This window comes from Ixodes scapularis, unplaced genomic scaffold (assembly GCF_016920785.2).
Source record: "Ixodes scapularis isolate PalLabHiFi unplaced genomic scaffold, ASM1692078v2 PGA_scaffold8__174_contigs__length_109621045, whole genome shotgun sequence".
Classification (NCBI taxonomy): Eukaryota; Metazoa; Arthropoda; class Arachnida; order Ixodida; family Ixodidae; genus Ixodes; species Ixodes scapularis.
The window spans coordinates 54,136,873-54,157,555 of NW_024609883.1; the positions used below are offsets into that span (position 1 = coordinate 54,136,873).

At 45.7% G+C, this 20,683-nt stretch overlaps 1 protein-coding gene across 2 annotated transcripts in view; it reads left to right on the forward strand.

Annotated features, from left to right (window-relative positions):
* Window positions 1-20,683, forward strand: part of LOC115322054 (SLIT-ROBO Rho GTPase-activating protein 3) — a 120,473-nt gene that overhangs the window by 92,947 nt on the left and 6,843 nt on the right. Inside the window, exons 7-14 of one of the 2 annotated variants that reach the window (XM_040215513.3) lie at window positions 239-463; window positions 2,235-2,336; window positions 4,950-5,117; window positions 7,354-7,590; window positions 8,376-8,436; window positions 11,209-11,286; window positions 15,114-15,248; window positions 16,312-16,417. In XM_040215513.3, the coding sequence (XP_040071447.1) occupies window positions 239-463; window positions 2,235-2,336; window positions 4,950-5,117; window positions 7,354-7,590; window positions 8,376-8,436; window positions 11,209-11,286; window positions 15,114-15,248; window positions 16,312-16,417 (1,112 nt within the window). Of the gene's footprint in view, window positions 1-238; window positions 464-2,234; window positions 2,337-4,949; window positions 5,118-7,353; window positions 7,591-8,375; window positions 8,437-11,208; window positions 11,299-15,113; window positions 15,249-16,311; window positions 16,418-20,683 lie in introns of both variants that reach the window. The other variant, XM_040215512.3, reaches the window with a different exon arrangement.

Consider the following 20,683-nt stretch of genomic DNA (forward strand, 5'->3'; position numbering starts at 1 on the left):
TCACGCGTTTTGGAACAAAAGAGAAACAAAAGCATTCGGAACAAAATGGTCAGATGCCTAATTTGTTTTGAACGCTCTTGTTCACACACCATGAACGTGACGCCGAGGCCCAACGACTTCTTCGTGACGTGTCCGAGCTGTCGTCGAGAGCGTACTGAAGATTAACGCAGGACCGCTCAATTTATCTTCTTGTTTGAGAATAACCGAGACGAGTGTGGTCTCTTTCCGCCTCTCGCAGTGCATGGACTTTGGCTTCCATGTGTGCCTGTCGCGGGCGCTGCGCACGTGCGGCAACGCGGAGGAGTGCCTGCAGCGGTCCCTTCAGCAGGAGTGCGCCGCCCTGCAGCAGCGGGCGGCGGACCTGGACTCCCGGGCAGACAAGCAGCGCTTCCTCGAGGGGAACAACGCCGCCTTCATGGTGCCCCGCAAGTTCAGCTTCCAGCCGCACCGGGGGGACGAGGAGGTTAGACAGCTGCCAACACGAGTTAGAGAAGAGTCAACTTGAATTCTGTAGAGTGCTTGCCTCTGAACAGCGGCATTTACGGGCAAATGTGAAAGAGAGGGGGCGGTGGAACGTAACGGTCAATGGACTATGCGGAGAACAAGTCGTCTGCTTCTTGCACAGCAGTTGTGGTGACGTCAGAGAGACGTCGAGCTCTGATTGGCTCTGATTGAAGGATAGTGGGTAGACCTCGAAGCAAGCGGCCTTGGGGTCTACCCACTATTCTTCATTCAGAACCAATCAGAGGTTGGCGTTCTGACGTCACCACAACCTCCTGCAAAAAGAAGCAGACGAACTTGCTCTCCGCATACTCTGTTAACCGCTGAGCCGATGGGGGTGATGGAAGCTACATGCTCCTTGGCATAGTTGCATTTTTCAGCATATTGCCTATGTAAAAAGGCTGGAAACATGCTCATTATTTGAGTACATACTTAAAAGGCCACCAATAACTTTGTTTTGAAGCACTTTGTGCACTTTTGCGGTTACGGCGAATGAAATTACAGCACTCCTTCTTTTACCGAATGACTGCTTATATTGAACGTTGTTTTGCTGTCTCACCGACCTCATTAAAGCGAGAGTTTGGTGTGCTTCCCCTTTGCCAGTGGCATAATTCTCGTTCTTTAAATCCTCCGTATATTCAAACTCCATTCCAAATGGGAAACTTTGGGGTAACATTTGTCTTTAGTAGTTTTTGGTTTCACCTCTTCCCAACTTTTTTATGTTGGTAGGCTTCGTTCCCATATTTAATGAAATGAGCACAGGTGAGCCGTGCCACCATTTCGTTTGAGTATTTTTTTTTGAAAACTTGCGTTTATATATTTATTAAGATCACTAGCTTTAAACTCAATAAAATATTCACGATTGTAATTTTTGCTGTTAGTTGCTTCTGCATTTCTTTTTGGAGCATCAGACTTCCTGTGCTCCTTGTTTGTACTTTGTTTTTACAATGTACCAGCCTGTTGGGCTAATTGATTTCATTTTAAGATAATTGCAAAGAACTGGAGACAGGTAAAATTAGTGACTGGACAAACAAGTTTTCAGACACGAATTGTTAAACACCCAAGTCTCAAACATATCTGAAAATTTATTTGACAAGAAACCTCTAAAATAGTGTGCTTGAGACTTCATTTGTGCTGTCCATTATCTTACCTCAGTCTCAAGTTCTTTGTGACTACCTACATTCAATTTGCGCCAGCTCGTTTGCACACTTACCATTAAATCCCAAGAAATAGCCCACCTAACATCAAGAGAAATTCGGGTGAAAATATGGAGTGGGCTAAATATTCGGTGTACAATCAATTAAAGTTTAAAAAATTGCTATTTTTAGGTCGTGTCTCTTCCAAGCTTGTTATGGTGGCGAGGAGAAATGAAGCAAAGATGACTGTACTTCCCAGTCAGCAACGTTCGCTTATATCCCACCATGGTGAACTAGCCGCATTCATGCCGAGGCCATTGTTGATCCTAACACTACTATTACTAGGAGTGGGCTATCTTTCGGTGTTTAAAAGAATATAGCAAATCAAGCCAAAAATAGGGGTGGGCTATCTTTCGGGGCTGGAGCATCTTCCGGGAATTTACGGTACTGTTTTTTTTATTTGTCCGGCATACTGGGAAAACGTTGCGTAGTTCTGTGGCTCCGTAGAAAAATGTTAACCCGGGCGGGTTGACGGTGCATGGCAGAATAAAACCCGTTTGCACCTCGCCTTCCGCGGTCCTTTCTTCCCCTGTGCAGCCGCAGCGGGTGAGTGTGGAGCACCCCATCGAAGAGGAGTTGGACCAGAGGCTGCGGATGCTCAACAAGCGCCTCACGTCTCTCTGCACCGAGAACGACGAGGTGAGGCCGCTTTCGCTTCGCCGCTGGTGGTTCGCTGCGTGCCCGAGGGGCTGTCGGCAGTCCCAGAAGAAAGAACTAGGAAGATAGCAATAGAAAAGAGCAGAAAAAAAGCAGACAGTTGGTTCGGTACATTTCTTTTGCCGCAATGAGTTGAAGTTGTTCATGGGTTCGTCGGCGTTATGAAATGCGTTGGCATTTATTGCCCGGGTGCATGCGGCCGTCCTTCATTTGGACGGCCGCATGCTTCCTTGCTTTGTTCGTTCGCTCGTTACGTCCACTTTCCCTCTTAAGGGGGGATATGGCCTGGGAGGGTCAACTTTTGAACCCTTCACCCAATTTGGTTCAAATTTTGAGGGTTATTTCAGCACTATGAGGAAGGATAATCTGCAAAGTTTTAGCATTATTGGTCAACTTTACAGTATGCTACAGTTCTCGCACTTCAGAAAAAAGACACTTCATTAGGAAGTCTATCGTAGAAAACTAAAATTAGCTGGTGGCAAACTTTTTGCTTTAATGTGAAGAACAATACCCACAGTGCAACCCAGATAAAAAATAAATTGCAAAATATTCAATTATAACAAAAATAAGAACATCCCAAAATTAAAAAAAAAAATGTAAAATTTTTGTTAAAAAAAAAAATTTTTTTTTTCATGAAGGAGTAGATTTTTTGAACTGTGAAGTAGTCTATCTTGTTCCCCAGAAAATTTCAGTCCCAGAAAACCTTGAATGATGTCCCTCTGTATTCAGAATGTCAAACGATAGCTTTCCAAAAACAAGAATTCCTGCCAAAAAGTGAAACTGAGACAAATGCGTTTGAAGTTTCAACTTGTTTTTTTATTATTTTCGGACGATGCCAGAAACTCGAAATTTTCCCGAGTCACTGGTGGCACCTTCAACTACATGAGCATGAGGAGGGCAGTGCGTTGAGGCTCCCGAAGAGATTCGTGAGCTTTGTGAAACTGATGCCACAGTCTTTTCCAACGACGCCTAGACGTACCGCGAGTTCGTTCTCTCGAAACTTGCCGATTGATGGTGAGTGCGGTGTCGCGCCGATGTCTCCACGAACTGAAGGTTGATGCCAATTTCTTGCAAGCTCAGTAGTTTTTCGTGGCACTTGAGGCAGAGTAAAATCGCAACAAGAGTCTGCATGGCGGACACATTGAGGAGCCGTTCAGGGGCTTTTCAACGGGAGCGTCTGTCAGCTCCGGGTCGTCCGTAATCCCCGCGTCGAAATCGTGCAGGCTGAGCTTCCTCTCGAACGTGGTCAGCACATCCGATTCGGAGATGAAGCTGTAGGCTCCGATGTCCGCCAAGCACCAGTTGCGCTTGGAGATTGTGACGACGGCGGCGGAGACAGCGACGATGGTGCCGGCGGAGACGGGTCCCCGTCTCCGCCGGCTCTTTGTTTCCGCCGTTGAGAACGCCGGCCAAAGCTACTGCGAGTGCTAACTTTGGAAGCAGGCATTTCTCGGCAGAAAAACTACCGGGAACAGAGAGGGAAAACGAATCTAAACAGCGGCGAACTAGCGATACGATCAGAAGCGAAAGAAGCTGCCGATAGCGCGTGCAGGCGGCCAATCGTGAGCCCTGTTTCGGGTCACAACCAATCGGATTGCTGGTATCATAGTTGCCACGTTTTTTCTGCTTGTATGTACGAGGTTCTCCCGGGACACAGATAGCCTCAAACGTAGCAAGCTTCTATGGGCAGAAACTAGAAGAAACGGTGCTTCCAACGAGGGTAAGGTATCTCGGCTGCGTCGAACGAGCGCGGAGTAGGCCTAATTTGAAAATGCCGAACTTCGCCGTCTGCTCGCTCGGCGGGTCGCCGCGCGCGGCCGCGAGCTTGCCGAAAATAATTTTTTGCGAAATAAATACTGCGCATTTATAAATAAAACTTTCTGAAACTATGCTTTAGAACATAGTGAACCCAAATATAATATTTTTTGAAAATGCAATTTTTAGGAAAAAAATGGAATTTCGGGGCCGTATCCCCCCTTAAGAGAAAAATGGTCTCTTCGCAAGCTTCCGAGAACGTGCTGCGGGAGTGGGAAAGGAGGGGATAGAGCGGCAGTGGCACGACGTAAGTGACAACGTAAAACAGAGGCGCGGCAACGACGCCGTCTGCACGAAACCACCGGCACCCGGAAAGAGAGATCGGCTCTTCGAAGACAACGGTACATGAACCATTGCAAGGTTGGAATTCCCACCCTTTGCCAAGTCGGAGCCCCTACACTAAAAGCTAACGCATTTAGTCGAGAATCGGCGTAGCGACATCAGCGATTTCAACATAATTTTTTTTATTGTTGTACGTGTGCGACGCTGGTGCTTTTTTGCGAAGTAAGCTAGAAAATATCTAGGTACAGACCTTACGGGTGATGTGTCATCGCTTTTTCGTGTACATTAAGGGGTCGCCGGCGATATGGGCCCGTCAGGACCGCTCACTGGGATTTACTGGTGTCCGCGTCCGTGCGCCGGTGTTTTGAAGCGGTTGGAATGTGTGGGACCCATTTCCTCTAGATTATTATAGTAATTCCGCAGCGGTAGGGGTCGACTGGATTGCCGTCTGGCCTAGCGAGTGGGCGTGTCTCGAGGCCGGTCTCTCTGGCCGTGCAGATCTGGAAGACCCTGGAGACGGCGGAGCGATCGCTGCTCGACATGATAGCGGCCAAGGAGTGCGACTGCAGCGCCCTCTTCGAAGACCGTAATGGTGTCAAGCAGCCCGAGACCCTCGCCCTCAAGCTCAGGGCCGACAAGCAAGAGACCGAGGACTTCTACCTCGAGGTGGGTGCCCCCCCGGACGCCCGCGCCGTGCTCGCTTTCTTCCGGGTCACGTGGCAGGCTCCTTTCCACGCAACGGGCTAGGGCTCAAAGAGGGCTATTAGAATCTGGAATTTGGATTCGAATACAGCTTTGGCAGATTGTATTTGAATCCGGAATTTGTATTTTCCGGACATTGTATTTCAATCTGGAATTTGTGTTTAGATTCGATTTCCGAAAATTGTGTTTGAATCTGGAATTTGTGCTTTCCAGACCATATACTTGAATCTAAAATTCGAATTCGAATGCAGCTTTAGGAAATTGAAAATTGTATTTTAATCAGCAATTTGTATTTTCCAGACAGTGTATTTCAATCTAGAATTTGGATTCGGATATAGTTTTGGAAATTCTAGATTCAAATACAATGCTGATTAAAAACAATATCTGGAAACTGCATTTGAATTTGAATTTCAGATTTCAATATGCTGTCTGGAAAATACAAATTCCAGGTTAAAGTATGATTTTCCGAAACTGAATCCGAATCCAAAATTGCATTTTAACTTGAAATTTGTATTTTCCAGACAATATATTTAAATCTGAAATTTGAGTTTGAACGCAGTTTCCAGAAATTGTATTTTAATCAGTAATTTACATTTCCCACACATTGTATTTGAATCTAGAATTTGGATTCGGATACAGTTTTGGTAGATTGTATTTGTACCCGGAATTCCAACTTTCCGGACATTGTATTTCAACCTGAAATTTGTATTTGGATTCGATTTCCGAAAATTGTGTATGAATCTCGGTTTTGTACTTTCCAGGTATTTGAATCTGATATTCGAATTTGAATGCGATTTCAGGATTTTAATCAGTAATTTGTATTTCCCAGACATTGTATTTTAATCTAGATTTTGGATTCGGATACAGTTTCGAAAAATCATATTTTAACCTTGAATTTGTATTTTCCAGACAGTATTCGAATCTGGAATTCGGATTTTTATACAGTTTTGGGAAAGTGTATTTTAACCTGAAATTTGAATTTACCAGACATTGCATTTCAATCTGGAATTTGTGTTTCAATTCAATTTCCAGAAATCATATTCGAATATGTGTTTGAATTGCAAGGAGCCGGACTTATTTTACTACAGTTCTTAAAAAAAAAAAGTATGGAAAAAAAAATATGGAGGTTTGAAAGGTTAGTAGTACATACAGCTTAGGTGGTGCTTTCAAAAGAATACAGTATACCGTGTCCCCCCGAAAAGAATGTAAAGTGTTTTTGGGTTTTATTGCAAGAATAAACTATGCATTGCAGAACCCTCAGTCCCTGTCCAAACGTAGCGCTAACGGTTGAGATCAAATGTAAAAAAACTCAAAGCTAATTGATATCTTTTTAAAAAATTTCTGTGATTTTCAAAAGATTTTAGCAGAAAAAGGGGTCCATTCCCATTTTTAAAATAAGAAAACGGCCTGTTCTCTCATTTGGGCATCTAACCTGAGCTGCCAGCACTAGGTTTAAACTTGCATTATGTATTTTTGCAAAAAAAGAAAAAAGAAAAAAAAAAAAATTCGGTGCCACTTTGTAGAATTTAACTCTAAAAAAGTGAAAGAATATTGTTATCATACAGACCGTTCTTCCTTTACGTTTTTTGTTTAAGGTATCCGTGATTGGAATCTACTGCTGGTACTGTTGCCGGCGATGCACATTTTTTCGATGTATTACAGGACTCATTTTATAGTGCACCATGTTCTTTGCTCGTTTGTGTGTATGTACTTTTGATGTTTTCACTCATGTATCTTTCCACATAATGCCTAACGGCGTAGTAGGCATGCACTGATATATTGAAGATACGAATATAGTACGAAAGTTTAAGTGCGCTTGTACTACCGCTAGTACATGCATTTGAGTTACGAAGAGGTCAGTTGGCTTTTCTACAGGGAGATCCTACTTTAAGCTAAAATCTGAAATGGACCTTTTGCAGAAACATCGGTTTCAGAGTAGATGAATTTGGTACCCTTTCTCTCTTCTTTCTGGCTGAGCAGAGAGGGAAGACGGTTTCATCGCATAAACTTCGGGGCCAAAGATAACCCACGACAGGGACAAAGGGGAAGTTTGTGGGGAGCCGTATCTAGATCATGCCGGATCGATAGTCAAACAGGATGTAGCCGACGTTTCGGGTGTCGAGTGGCTTCGAACCCAGTCGCGCATCTAGGTGGTGGCACCTACTTGGAAAAAGTTGGATTGCGCCCTCCCTGGTTGCAGAAATTCCGGGACTACACGTTGGGCTGCAACGTGGTGGCACGCCTCCAGGCCAAGGCGGAGCTCATGCGTGCCGCACTGGGCAAGGAGAACGAAGCATCGTGCGGTGCCACGCCCTCGCCGGCGCACACGCCGCAGGCCCCAGGGCGGCCGCCGCCGCCACGCAAGAAGCGCATCGGGCGGCAGGCGACCAGGGGGCAGCCCAAGCTGTTCGAGGGCAGCCTCGAAGAGTACCTCGAGGTGAGAGTCGCCTAGGGGCTCTAACGGTTCGTATGTGTACGACGGTGATTGCACATTTTTAAAGTGTGCCCGCTTACGAAACTGCACACATCGTAGGAGGTGTTGCTATTTTACTAGGTCTTTAGTGAACTACAAACGTTTTATTCGTGCTGTGTTTGGAGATCTGTGTTTGTCCTTTGTCCCCTTTGGTCCCTTTCTCCAGGGATTATTTTCGTCATTCTTGTCTAGCTTGCTTGCACCTTTGCATTTAATTGCTTTATCATCATTAACTTTAAAAAAAATTTTTTTCTTCATTTTTGGGAGGGGTTATTTTTGGAAAGTAATGCATTACACTTAGCGGAGCTGAAATGTATAACATTTACAGTTAGATTCCTTTTTTACAATACATATCTAGCAGCAGTTACAATTGCTCACATAAAGGGAAAGCAAATGGCCTTTTGGTTTTTTTTTTTGGTTTTTTTTTTAAATATTGGTGCAAAGTGGTTCATGGGTAAGATATTTATACAGTTTTATTTGGGTTCAGCACTCTGCTTACAGCAAGGTTGGAGGTGTTGACAACACACTGCACTTATTGTTGCTTTTCAGACTAAATCAGTGTGAATTTGTGTATTTGTCAACTTAATTAGGGGAAGTAACCATCAGTGAGTTAGGATCTAGATATGCAAGCAAATTTTTGGCATTGAAATTTAATAGTAGCTCCTGAGGCTGTGACACATTGCATTAACTTTGTTTCTTAATGTTTGGGGTTAGTTTTTTTCACAAATCTGATATGACGTCATGTGCAGGCCACCGACCAAGAAGTGCCACTGGTGATTCGAAGTTGTGTGCGGGTGATCAACCTATACGGTGAGTTTCCTCATTCGGGTCAAGAGTATAGATGCATGATTTTTGATTAACCGCTAGTTAACTGTACTCGCCATCATTCCAAGAAAAAAAGCGAGTTTTGCCCATTGTTCATGCGCCGTGCGAAGTAGTTCTTACAACATTTGGTTGTCAGAGGAATAAGGGATGCTTTTGGAGTTTGAAAAGTGTAGGTCTTCATAAGATAATGCATGTCTAATCTAAAATACACCTCGATATACAGTAATCCCTCATTATAACGAAGTCAACGGGACGGCAAAAGATTTCTATATAAGCAGTAATTTGTTAAAGGTAATAGAGCCACAAAAACAGTGCCAACAGCCTTGAAGGTGGACAGGAACACTGCGGAACACTGACCGTATATTTAATTAAACAAACCTTGGTTATGAGCATCTCGTGGAAGCTTTACCGAGTAAAAATGCAGTTGAACCTTGACTTAACAAAGTCGTCTTTTGAGCCGAAAATTTTGTTAAATCGTTAATTTCGTTGAACCGAGGTTTTTGTTTTTTAGCATTGCAATTGGTCTTCCAGGCTCCCACAACCCTCCAATCGCCTCACATCTTGCAAGTCGGCGTTTACAAAGAAGACTCTACTGCAAAATGTGGCAGTAATAGAAGAATGCAGTTCATCGACCCTCATTTTGTACCGTTCTGGAAGCAGTGCCTAGTACCGCAGGAGAGCGTGCAGCCGGGAAAGCAATTGCAGTTGGGAAAGCAACCGCGGGCACTTTCGGTAGCCATAATGCTGTCTTTCAACTGCAGAATCATTGAAAGCGAACTCTGCGAAAAATCATATTTCTCAGCAACCATCTTTTTCTTTTCGCCATTCTTCACTTCAGCAATTTGCCTGGATGTCGAGCGACAGAACTTTCCTTTTGCGCTGTGTACCACTCATTGTTCCAAGAAAAATACAACCACTTCCAGCACAACACTCAAGGCATGAAACAATTTTTGTTGTTGCATACGCGTCAGAGCTCTAATTCGTTGGGCGTAGGTGCATGTAATGGCGGACGTTTTGTAGCGTAAGTTACACTGGCCGAGGTTGAGCAGTTTCGCGTGGCTCCTGGAGAGTCGTGCCGCGCATGCGCGAGGAGCAGTGACGGAACGGGCAGGACTGGTATGGCGCCAAATTAGTTCCCTATGCACGCGCCGCACGCATGCACCCGCTCGCTTGCGCTGTCCGGTTGTTCTGGGCGGCAGCTTGGTTGCTTGATACATAACAACACGGCGCACAGCTGGCCAAACCAACGACGGGCATCTGGCACGCCCCGGCGGAGGACTGAGGGTTAATTTGGACCACCTGGGGATCTTTTGACGTGCAGCCGAAAGCTCGGTTACACGGCGCCTCCTCCACAATAAGAAGAGCGGAGAAGCTTAACTCATCGGATCCCGAAGTGGTCACGTAATGCGTGTACCGTGTGTGTATCATTGTAGCAGCAGTAAGCATGATAATCAAGCTAATCCTAGACAACCAGGAAAGCTAAGAGTTACCAGCTGAACCTAAGCTTACGCTACGTACATCCTGGCATAGCCGAGCTAAGCCACTGCAATTTTTTGTCCCACGAGAGGCAGAAGCTACAAGGCTACTCATCATCATCATCATCATCATCATCATCATCATCATCATTACCACCACCACCAGTGTGTACTTTTTTTTATTTTGTGAAAGAGACAATGACTGCACATTCCTATGCTTAGTTTTCAACAATAAAGTTTGTTTCTGTTAATTAGTTTTTTTCTCGCGGAGGCCGTCGATATGTGTACGTGCGATTTCCATAGACTTTGTTAAATCGAAACTGCGGCGCAAAAGTACTTCGCTAAATCGAGAGATGAAATACATTGTCTTCAATGGAAGCAATATAGGAAGACGAAAAAAATGTAGTTAAATCGCGAATTTCATTAGATCGGGGTTTGTTAGATCGAGGTTCAACTGTATAATTAAGTGGAGTTTGCCGATAATTTCATCCGAGCATCAGTTCTTCTTGAACCGCTCCAGGCATCGTACGAACACTGTCACCGCCACTGCACTCCACTTTGTTTCGAAGAAGCCGTAGGGTGTTTTGCGTCTCCGCAGTTGTCACTGTTGCCCGTGGTGTCTTTCCGACGTCGCTTTGTGTATACCCTGGCCGCACGCAAGGTCTACGATCGCAGCATCCGTAGCAGGAGCAACGGGAACGTCCGCATTGACAAGTGCGAACGAATCAAAGTTATCCTCAGGGGCTTTGCTAACATGTTTTCACGCACTCTTGTAGAGATCGTTGCAGCTCTAGGAATCGGTCAAACAGCCACCCGTTCTGGGGGGCTGCTCGGCCGCGGCTGCAAAGTAGCGCTCTGCAACTTAATGACTTATCTGAATTTGATTGTTTTTTTAATTGTCAGAAAATTTTGTTTTGCTGTATTTGCAGGAGCCGTTCAATATCCTTCGCTAAAAACGGGCACTAGTGCATAGAAAAAAAAGTGCAGATGGGAGTAGAAGTAGTGATCGCTTCTCTATAGCCACCATTTTGTTGTAACTGACTTCGTTATATGTGGGTGCAACAGTACGCATCAATATAACACAGGACACCATCTAACAAAGTCATGTTCATTCTTTTCAAACAAAAAAAGTTTAGCAGCTGAAGTGCTAAGTTTATGGCTGGTCGTATTACTGCGAGTCATGTCATTGGATAATTTTTTTTTTTTTTTCAATTTTTATGCAGTTGTGTTAAATAGCTTCCACTGTGGGCTTATCTGAGGTGCTGACATGGTCCTGTTGCAGGTCTCCACCACCAGGGCGTGTTCAGGGTGTCCGGTTCTCAGGTGGAGATCAACCACTTCAGGGACTGCTTCGAGAGAGGTGCGGCTCCTGGTACTGACTGCCGGACTACCGCGGGGATCGGGTCGTGTTTGGGCTTGGTTTTGTACTGCGTGTCACTTTAAGTCCGACCTTAGCTGACGCTTTGATTCAATGAAGCCAATCGGGCATTGTCAAAAATGCATTGTCACGACGCTCGTTTTCTTTGTGGGTTTACCGTCACCAAACCAATCACGCGCAGAAAGATTTGGCTGCATGTTGGTTCATTCTGCCAAACACTTCTAAATGTGGTAGCTTTGTAGGGCGGGTGGTGCTCTAAGTTGGGGTGGTGCCCAGGCCAGAAAGCCCCTCAGTCTTTCACTGCCTGGGGTGGATTGTGATCTTAGTTCGGGTGGTGTCTAGGGCAAGGTTTTGTACGGAAACAGATCGCGTCGCACCCTTTGTCTCTTTGTGAGGGTGCGTGCGCTTAGCTTCGGCACCGCCTGGGTACAAGGCCTTTGTGCCAAATTTTCTGGGTCACCTAGAGAGGGGAAGTGCGCTTTCCTTCCCTTTCCACTCCTCCTCGTTCTGTGCGCTCTTCCTAAAGCTGCCCGTTTCTGCTCTTCTCTATCTTGCCATTTCCACCCCCCTCCACTTTGCACACTTTCTCGCACCACCTGCTTCTGCTCCTCCGGTTCCTGCGTGCTGGGTCCGTAGTTCAGTTGGCGGTGCATTCGGCTTCTGTGCCACTGACCGGGGTTCAATCCCTGGCACCGGTTTCCATCTTTTTCTTTCGAGATCGTTTAGCGGTGACGGACCAACCGACTCGCAGATTTCGTGCTTACGCGGCTCCTGGGGTTGGGTGGCCCTATGAAGCCAGCACTTTAAAAACGCAAGATTGCGGCGCATTCGCCGTTCGTGATTTGTTTAGCTGGTGATGGCAAAAACACAAAAAAGACGAGCGCTGTGACGACGCACTTTGGGCACTGCTCGGTTGCCTCCGTCGAATCGTAGAGTTGGATGCAGTTGGACTTAAAGCGACACGAAGTGCAGATACAGATCCGTTGAATTCGCGTTTCGGCTTCAGGTGTTCGTACGCTAATTGTGTTTTGTTTGCAGTGACTACCAATCACGAGGGTGACTAAAAATGATCCACACTCCAGTTGCCTTAAAAATTCTGCACTACCTTGTCGGCACTTTTCGTACGAGGTCGCCGTCCCTTCGGTCTCTGGCGCGCAGGTTTGAACACGCCACGTCAGTTCAGTTGTGACTGATCTATGAAAAACAATGGCTGCCCCCACTTCCGACTTGCTCGGGCGAGGGAGCCATTGTTTTCGTGGTTTAGGGTGTGTCTGGCGCCGACGTTTATCGAAGGCTTTGTGTACAGTATGATGTAGATGTTTTGTTGCAAAGAAGTATGTTTGAATAGACACGGAAGTTTTAGGAAGGACGCTCGAGTGTCAGCCCTGTCCGCGCTCTTGACTGAGGACAACCTTGAGCGTGTGTGTGTGAATCAATTCTAGTTGATGAGCGGGCGGCTGTGGATGGTGCGACAAATCGTTTGCAAATCAGCCAATGCTTTGCCTACGCAACTATTCGCGACAGACTTGAATTTGGAAAGGTTTCGTTTAAAATAAATTGTGCAACCAGAGTGCGGAAAATGTTTCAACCACCCTCGTGCTTAGGTTTGTGGCCTCAGTTTTGACATTTGTGGTGCTCTGTTAGCAGTTGCCACGAAACTATTAAAGGGGATCAATGGGAAAGTAAGTTTACTCGGTTGCAGTGCGGAACGCCAAGTGTTGCCACCCTATAGAAATGCTCCGTACACGCAGGCCCATCAAAATGCCAGCACGCTGTGTCCTCTGTCACCCTTGTGCATGGCAGCGTTGGGGTTTTATAAACGGACACTACCGTGTTCGGAATGAAAATGGTACCACATCCAAACAATTGCTCCAAGTGTAACGTGTCCGGGAGCTTGCTTGCATGTGCTTCAAGCGAGGTTGCATTTACACCGGTTACAATTGACGGCATGCAACGCGGTTAGCACGGACAAGCAGTAGTTGTTTTTTGTGTCTTTTACGTTTGGAGGGATTATATTGAAGCGATACACGCAAAATGTGTCTAAACGCTTAAGTAAAGTATCGTAATATCCCTTGAGACGCCCCAACTCTGAAAGATAATTCACCCTGCATGCTTCGCATGCTTTGCCATTTTCTCTGAAATACCGAAAGATAGCCCACTTCTAGTGATTGCGGAGCCTTGGCCAATGGTGACCTTGGCAGAAATGGTGTTACTTAGCCAAAACGGGGGGGGATAAGCGGACATTGATGGCCGGGAAGGACTGTCGTCTTTGTTTCACCGCCTCTCCCTATGACCTCAAGTTTTAGCGGGTCACAAAATCCAAAACTAGCATTTTCTCAACTCTTTTTTATCTCACGTCGAGAGTTAATTTACTCCTTGTTTTCACCCAATTTGCTTTCAATATTAGGTGGGCTGTCTCTCAAGATATAACAATACAAAGATTTTGTTCTTCATCTGAATTAAAATTTGCACCTTTATTGCTACCTCCAAAACTTGAACGACAGGTTGAATTTGTAACTTACAATTATTCACTTCCAACAATATTTCTATGGAAGACTAATTGTTTATCTTTGATATTATGCCTAAAATTACCCTTCACAGATGCTCATGTTATCAGTCGTGTGTTTCAAAAGCAGCTGCTGCAATGTGGCTTTTGGATCTAAAAAAATGGCCCTTGTCAACACATTTTTGTTGCACTGTCTGATGCTTCAAAGCACAACTAAACAGCTTATTTATTTTTTACTCGTGTTCCCTAAAATACACTTAAGAGGGCATTGTGTTAGTGGGGGCTTCATGATGTGGTCATACAGTCATGACAAGCGAGTAAAAGTACATATAGTAATAGAACTCTACATAATGACACTTAAAAAGAAAAAACAGTAAATGCATTAGTGAGATTTCCTCTTGCAATTTAAACAAAACGAGCTGCTAGTTCCATGCAGAATACGTCAGGTTTTTCGATTGATGCAATGGAATGGGTTGTTCCAATCAGTGATTGTCCGGGGAATGAAGGAGCGGTTAAATGGCATTAGTGGCACCCGATGAACGGGTGATTGTTCGGCAGTTGACGAGTCGGGCTGAGAATCTGAACGGGAGAATGTAGAAGGGCACTGTGGAGTGTAAGATGATAGTGTAGTAGATTTTGTGAAAAACTGAAAGGCAAGCATTTTTGGGGCGAATTTGCCGCGATTGAAGTTTTCGTTGGAGGTGAAGTTGTAGTCAGACAGGACGAATCTTGTAGTCCGGTTCTGAACCGATTCGAGACTGCTAATGACGCAGATTTGATAGGGGTTCTAAACTGACGCTGCACACTATAGTGTAGAGGTGCGTTTCATATGCCGCTTTCTTTAGATGTGCTGGAGCAGCTTTGAAGTCTCGCCTAAAGCATCCGAGAGATCGGGAGGCTTAGGCTATGATGATCTCTGTGCGATTAGATTGTGTAAGGATCTTTTTGCCAGTGTCACACCAAGGTATTTATACGGGAATCTACTACTTCGATCGGATCATTTTCTAACGAGTATGGATAAACTAATGTCGAGTGTTCGCGAGTGAAACTTATTTGCAAACTTGGAAACATTTTTATTTATTCGATGACACGAGCCAATTGTCACACCATCGTGTTGGAAAGGCTAGCTGGTCTACCACGTATTTCATTACTCTGAGCCAGGAAAGTTGTGGAAATACTGGTACCCCGACCTGTTATTTACTGTGCATCATACGAGTCTGCTTCTGGGTTGCTTGACACTTCTTGGTGGGCATTGAGGAAGGGGCGTGCACGTGACCCGGAGCACGTGTTTCCGGATGTGCAGGAGAGGACCCCCTGTCAGAGGTGTCGGATGCGAGCGACATCAACTCGGTGGCCGGGGTGCTGAAGCTGTACCTGCGGGAGCTCAGGGAGCCCCTTTTCCCCATCTTCTACTTCGAGCAGCTCATGGAGATCAGCCGTGAGTGGGGGAGATCGCACCACGCATTGCGGCATAAAAAACATTTCTTTGTTTCTGAAGGAGTGGATCGCGTCCCACACGTGACCTGTACAGGCATTTTTACCAGTTTTAAGGAGAGGCTCTGCTTCCTGGAGGCAGAAGTATGCTAAGAAAACACATTTTTGAAATTGTGCCTTTTTTTTTGCCAGATTTAGCGCAGAAAACTTTTTCTCGCTAAATCTATCGGGAAAATTTCCCCACTAGATTTAGCGGGGAAATTTTTCCCCTAAATCCAGTGGGAAAATTTCCCCCTAGATTTAGCGGAAAAATTTCCCCGCTAGATTTAGTGGAAAAATTTTCCCGCTAAACCTAGCAGAAAAAATTTCCCCGCTAAATCTAGCGGAAAAATTTTCCTGCTAAATCTAGTGGAAAAAGTTCCCCGCTAAATGTAGAAATCTAGTGGAAAAATTTCCCCGCTTAATCTAGCAGGGAAATTTCTCGGCCCGCTTAAATAAGCTACGGTTCGCAGAAAGCCAAAACTTCGTGAGAATGGGACGCTAGCGATGGTGGTAAAATGCAAAAGACTGAGCACCTGATGTTATCTAGGAGAAAAGATATAAAAGAAAAAACTAAATTTCTCTTTGAGCTGACGTCCACATAAGTCTTTCATCACGCCGAAATTTGAGATTGTGGGTTCCTGTAGCAATTACGTCGGCGAAACAACTCGTGAGCAAGAAAGAAAACAATATTGCATTTCTAACTAAGTTTTTTTTCACTAAATTAAATGCTGCAGGCACCCACAATTTCAAATTTTGGTTCAACGAATATTAGGCTTCTAGAGAAATTTTTTGTTTTCTTCTTTCGTATCTCTTAGTTGAGGTAATGTCATGCGCTTTTATCACTGCCGCTAGCATCGCACTCTCACGGCATTCCAGCTTTCTGCAACAGTTTATTTTTGGCTTGAAATACCAGGTTCCATTTCCTCGATCTATTTCGGTCGATACATGATACAGCACAACGGCCATACAGTATCAGAACAACTTGGCAACTGAGCCGCTTTTCGCACGATTGTTGTCCCGTCCAGAGCTAGAGTCCAAGGCGGAGTTTGTGTCCAAGGTCCGGGAGGTGGTGCGGAGCTTCCCGAGGCCGGTGGTGGTGGTGCTACGCTACCTCTTCGCCTTCCTCAACCAGTGAGTGCGGGGCTCGATATCTCGTGTGCTCTAAGCCGAGGAGAAGCGCAAAATAAACGGACGCGACGAATGTGCACCGCACTGCAGTCCTCTCCGCAGGCAGCGAGTGGCAGAGAGCCAAGGAAACTTTTCTTTCACTGCACAATGCTTGCCCGTGCCATGGCTCGAGTAAAGCAGGGGACACGCGAGCTACGAAGACGGCCACCGTGCGGCATTATCATGGCGATCGGTGCTGGCGTTCTTACGTCGCTTTCGTGCGGCGCTAGTGGAAAGCGGCATGTGCCGCGCGGCGTTCAGTTTCATCGCTCATGTGTTCCCCGCTTTATCTTCGCCTCTTCGCTCGCTCCCCGCCTTTCCTTCCCCTCTTTTTTTTTTTTTTTTTTCTGAGGCCTTTTAGTTTTTGTTTGATTACCGCGGCGTGGCGCCACTCGCAGGGCCGCAAAGTTAGAGAGCCTACTCAAAGTGTGTTCTGTCGGCAAGGTAGACCTCGCCGCATTGCAAACTACCCTGCCACCGCTCGCATGGTGGTTATGTCCACCCCCAAAAAATTCCTGGGGAGAACCCTGCTGACAGCTAAATGAAAAGTTGTGTGAGAGAAACTATGCAAGTACCTACGTACCACTAATGTAAACGTAAAAATTAACTTCTTTTCTATAGGCAAGTGCGAGCACTTGCCTGTAGAAAACGAGTTAATTTTTACGTTTTTATCTGCATTTTACCTTGTTAGGCTAGGATGGACCCACCATAGCAAGTATTATCTGAATTCTTTGGCATAGTTCTATTGTTTGAATACTTGTAGTCATGTTAACAGGATTGGTACTCTTAACAATGACCTTCGGGAGTTCAAAGGCAGCATCATTGACCTTTAGAACAGCAGTGGATCTGCAGAAAGTTGAGTTTGTTGTATTTCCTGGATTTTATTGGCTCACTTCAGCACAGTGTCATTGAGGCCTCTGGCTGTTGATAAGCACACTAAATAAAAAAAATTAAATTGTTATTGCTGTACATATATTGAAACCTATATTTAGAGCATTTGCTAGGCTAAAGTTTTTCGGAAGATTTTGCCCTCTTCCTGTGTATTTGGGCGTAGTTGTGCGTTTGCCTTTCGTGTTTTTCTTCTCGCGCTCCTTTGTTCACCAGGCTGCGTGGGGGCAGACAATAGCGCCAGATTAATTTCATTATCTCACGCTCACTTAGTGTTATCTGATACGACGGTACGAATGACATGTCCTGTTGCAATCTTGTCCTGCATTGCGTCACAACTGACCGTTCGCTCTATCGGCTAGGATGGAAGTTTGACCATTAAATCGTCAAAAAGAGTTTGCAAACTTGCGGTGCTGTTTGTGCTTCAAAGTGTTGCGCATCTACTTTAGTGACGTTAAAGCCTCGTTTAATCCATTGCATAGCTGTTTTCTTTTTCATGAAGCTTACCACGAAACTTTATTTGAAATTAATGATTTGCACGAAAACTAAAGAAAACATTCACTTGGCCCTGGGATGTTGTATTTTGCTCTCAGTCTTAATTCCTGGCCGTCTGACGTTCCACTCGGCAGTCCTTTGCTGCGTGGTACCGCTAAAAGCATTCAGGAACGTGGAAGCAAAAAACAACATTTGGAAGCCAAGTGAATGTTTCCTGGCGTAAACTGCCAATTTTAAATAAAGTTTACGGGTCATCGGAGAGGTGGTATGGCTTGTCATTGGAAACGGTAGGTTGCGCATCGCTTTAAAAATCTTTTTGGATTTCTTCATTATCTAGAGCAGACCTCCATGTTGAGGCCATGTGGAAAGTCTCCTCTTGAGTAAAAGTTTGAAACAAAAGAACAAAATATCTTGAAGGGGGCAGAACAATATAGTGGTAATGTTCAAACCTACAGGAGAGCACACAAATCAAGCTCCGAAACTCAAGCCAGACTTGTGGTCGGGCTTTCTGGTTCATAATGGAGGGCACAAGCGGCACTTGTGATTAGTTAGGGTGTCTACCAGCCCGGAAAACCTGGAATTGTCAGGGAAATCGCCAGAAAGTTAAGTCTGGAAAAATGATTGGCAGGGACGTGCAACAAAGCAGGAAGACATGGTGTGCAGTAGCATGGGTGGCCTTTGCACCGACACAGTTGCCCGTGACATCACTAGGCGGCGCAGCCATCGCTCGATTCATCAAATTAAACGGTAACAGCCCGAACAGTCGTTGCAACCCTATCCTTTGTATTTGCTACTTTTGTAATGTCTTCATTTGCTGCTTTTGTAACGGTCAGGGAACTTAAATGAAATGTTATGGGAAAACCTGGAAAAGCTGAGGAATTTGAGAAAAGCAATTTAGAGAAAAGCAATTTATCGACACCCTGTGGCCGAGGGGTTAAGAACGTAGGAGATGCGGACGTTTCTGGTGCCAGCAGCGTTCAAATGTGCTGCCCTGAGCTTCCAGATAACAATGGTGATAACCAAAACGTCGACCAGAGGGCTGCTGAGATAACTGGTACACCCCGCACAATGCACAGATACGTGCGACATAGAGCTACTACCCTGCATTTCGTCGCCACATTCGTAGATACCTTAGGAGGCACTGCTTAGAAACGCACTTAAGAGGAGCTCTATTGTTCGATGCTGAAAGCCGGTGAAACTGTGCTTTGAGAAGGCTATTTTTGACGTTGCCCTCGGCGATAGTGTTGTTCGAAGTCGCCGATTTTGCGGAGAAAGCGGCAGTTTGCGGGCTCGGACGATGCTGCAGACGACGGGAAAACAGAAACAAAGCTGACGTTCAAAATGTTTGTGCAGCAAGAGGTCAATTTCGGCCTTTGAGTCTGGTGACATGGGTTCATTACCGCGGAGGGGTGTTCAGCACGCGTGGTACGGCCACTGATCTTAAAGTGCACCGCACAATAGTGACTATGCGACTGCGTTCATACGATCACCAAATTGATGCCGGTTTCACGGTACTTTCCAAGTTCTTGTTGCGCGCATGCTCGTTAGTATTGTCTCACATCAGAGTAAAAAAAAATTGCGATGGTTTAGCTTGGCTATGCTAGGATATACTTAGTGTGAGCTTATGCACACAAAATGAGAGGCGCTATCAAGCGGCTCCGGTGCAGCGTCAGACTTGGCTACTGCGCAACAGAGGCGCACAGCTGGGCACGCGGCGGCGCCAGTGCGTCTACCGCGGCTATGACATCACTCTTCTGGAATGCGCAGACCAGTGAGGCACACGCGGCGGCAGCGGCGCGCCAGCTGTGCGCCGTGTGACGTCATTGCTCCTTGCGCATGCGCAGCGCGGCTCTTTGGGAGCCACGTGAAACTGCTCAACCTTGGCCAGTGTAGCTCACGCTACAATAAAGCTAAAGGTGGGAAATTTCACGAAGGTCAAAGGTAGCAGCATTGACCTGGAAGGGGGGCTATTGGCAAAAACAAAAAATAACCTCCTTTGTTCAGCTTCTTTGTCATTGTTCCATCCTTGTCTTGAGCTATTTCAACAATTCTTAGATACAGATATTTTTTTACAAAAAAGTTTTTCGCTTTTTGGCCAAGGGCAGATGTTGAAAAGAGGTGCAACATTATCGACGGAGCTTACATCCTTTTCGTGCTAGCGGACAAGTGTTTTTTTTTAACTGAAGCATCGCCACCATATTTAGCGGACAGGACTTCGGTACGAGCCCCATTTAATTTAAAAGTCGATGGAGACAGATTTTTTATACACAGGAGTTCGGCAAGAACCAAAGCGTTTTTTTTTGCGAGCTTCTTAGTTCACCGAGCACATATTCATTTGTATTTGCGACTTTATGTCCGTCTTTAAACATAATTTAGTTTTAATGCGAAAGCATTAACTGTCTCATGGAGCGAGCTGACGTGATGAGTCTGAGTGCGAAAATGGCAGATAGTTTCCTTCGGTTTCATTGGCTGGCGTGCGTTGACAGGGCTCCCATTGGCCGCTGTGCTCGTCAGTTTCCACGACCGCTCACCCCATGGCGCTGCGTGTCCATCAGCGTGCCATTAACACGGAGCGTCCAAGGTCACCAAAGGAGCACATGCGCCGATCGGCGACAAAAAGTATGCAGCAGACGAAAAAGGGAGCCAATTCACAACTCATAAGGAATGCTTAGGTGTACCTCAATCTTTTTTAGCACCTCTTTCGCTACACTGTAGCCGCCGACAAAGTTAGAATGACAGGAAGGAGCCACCGTTGTCCCTGGTTCAGTGCGAGCTTCCCACCTCCTGCGACGCTCCGGCGTCTCATGCACATCGAGGGCCCATGTGTGGCCAAAGTATCGTGGAAGG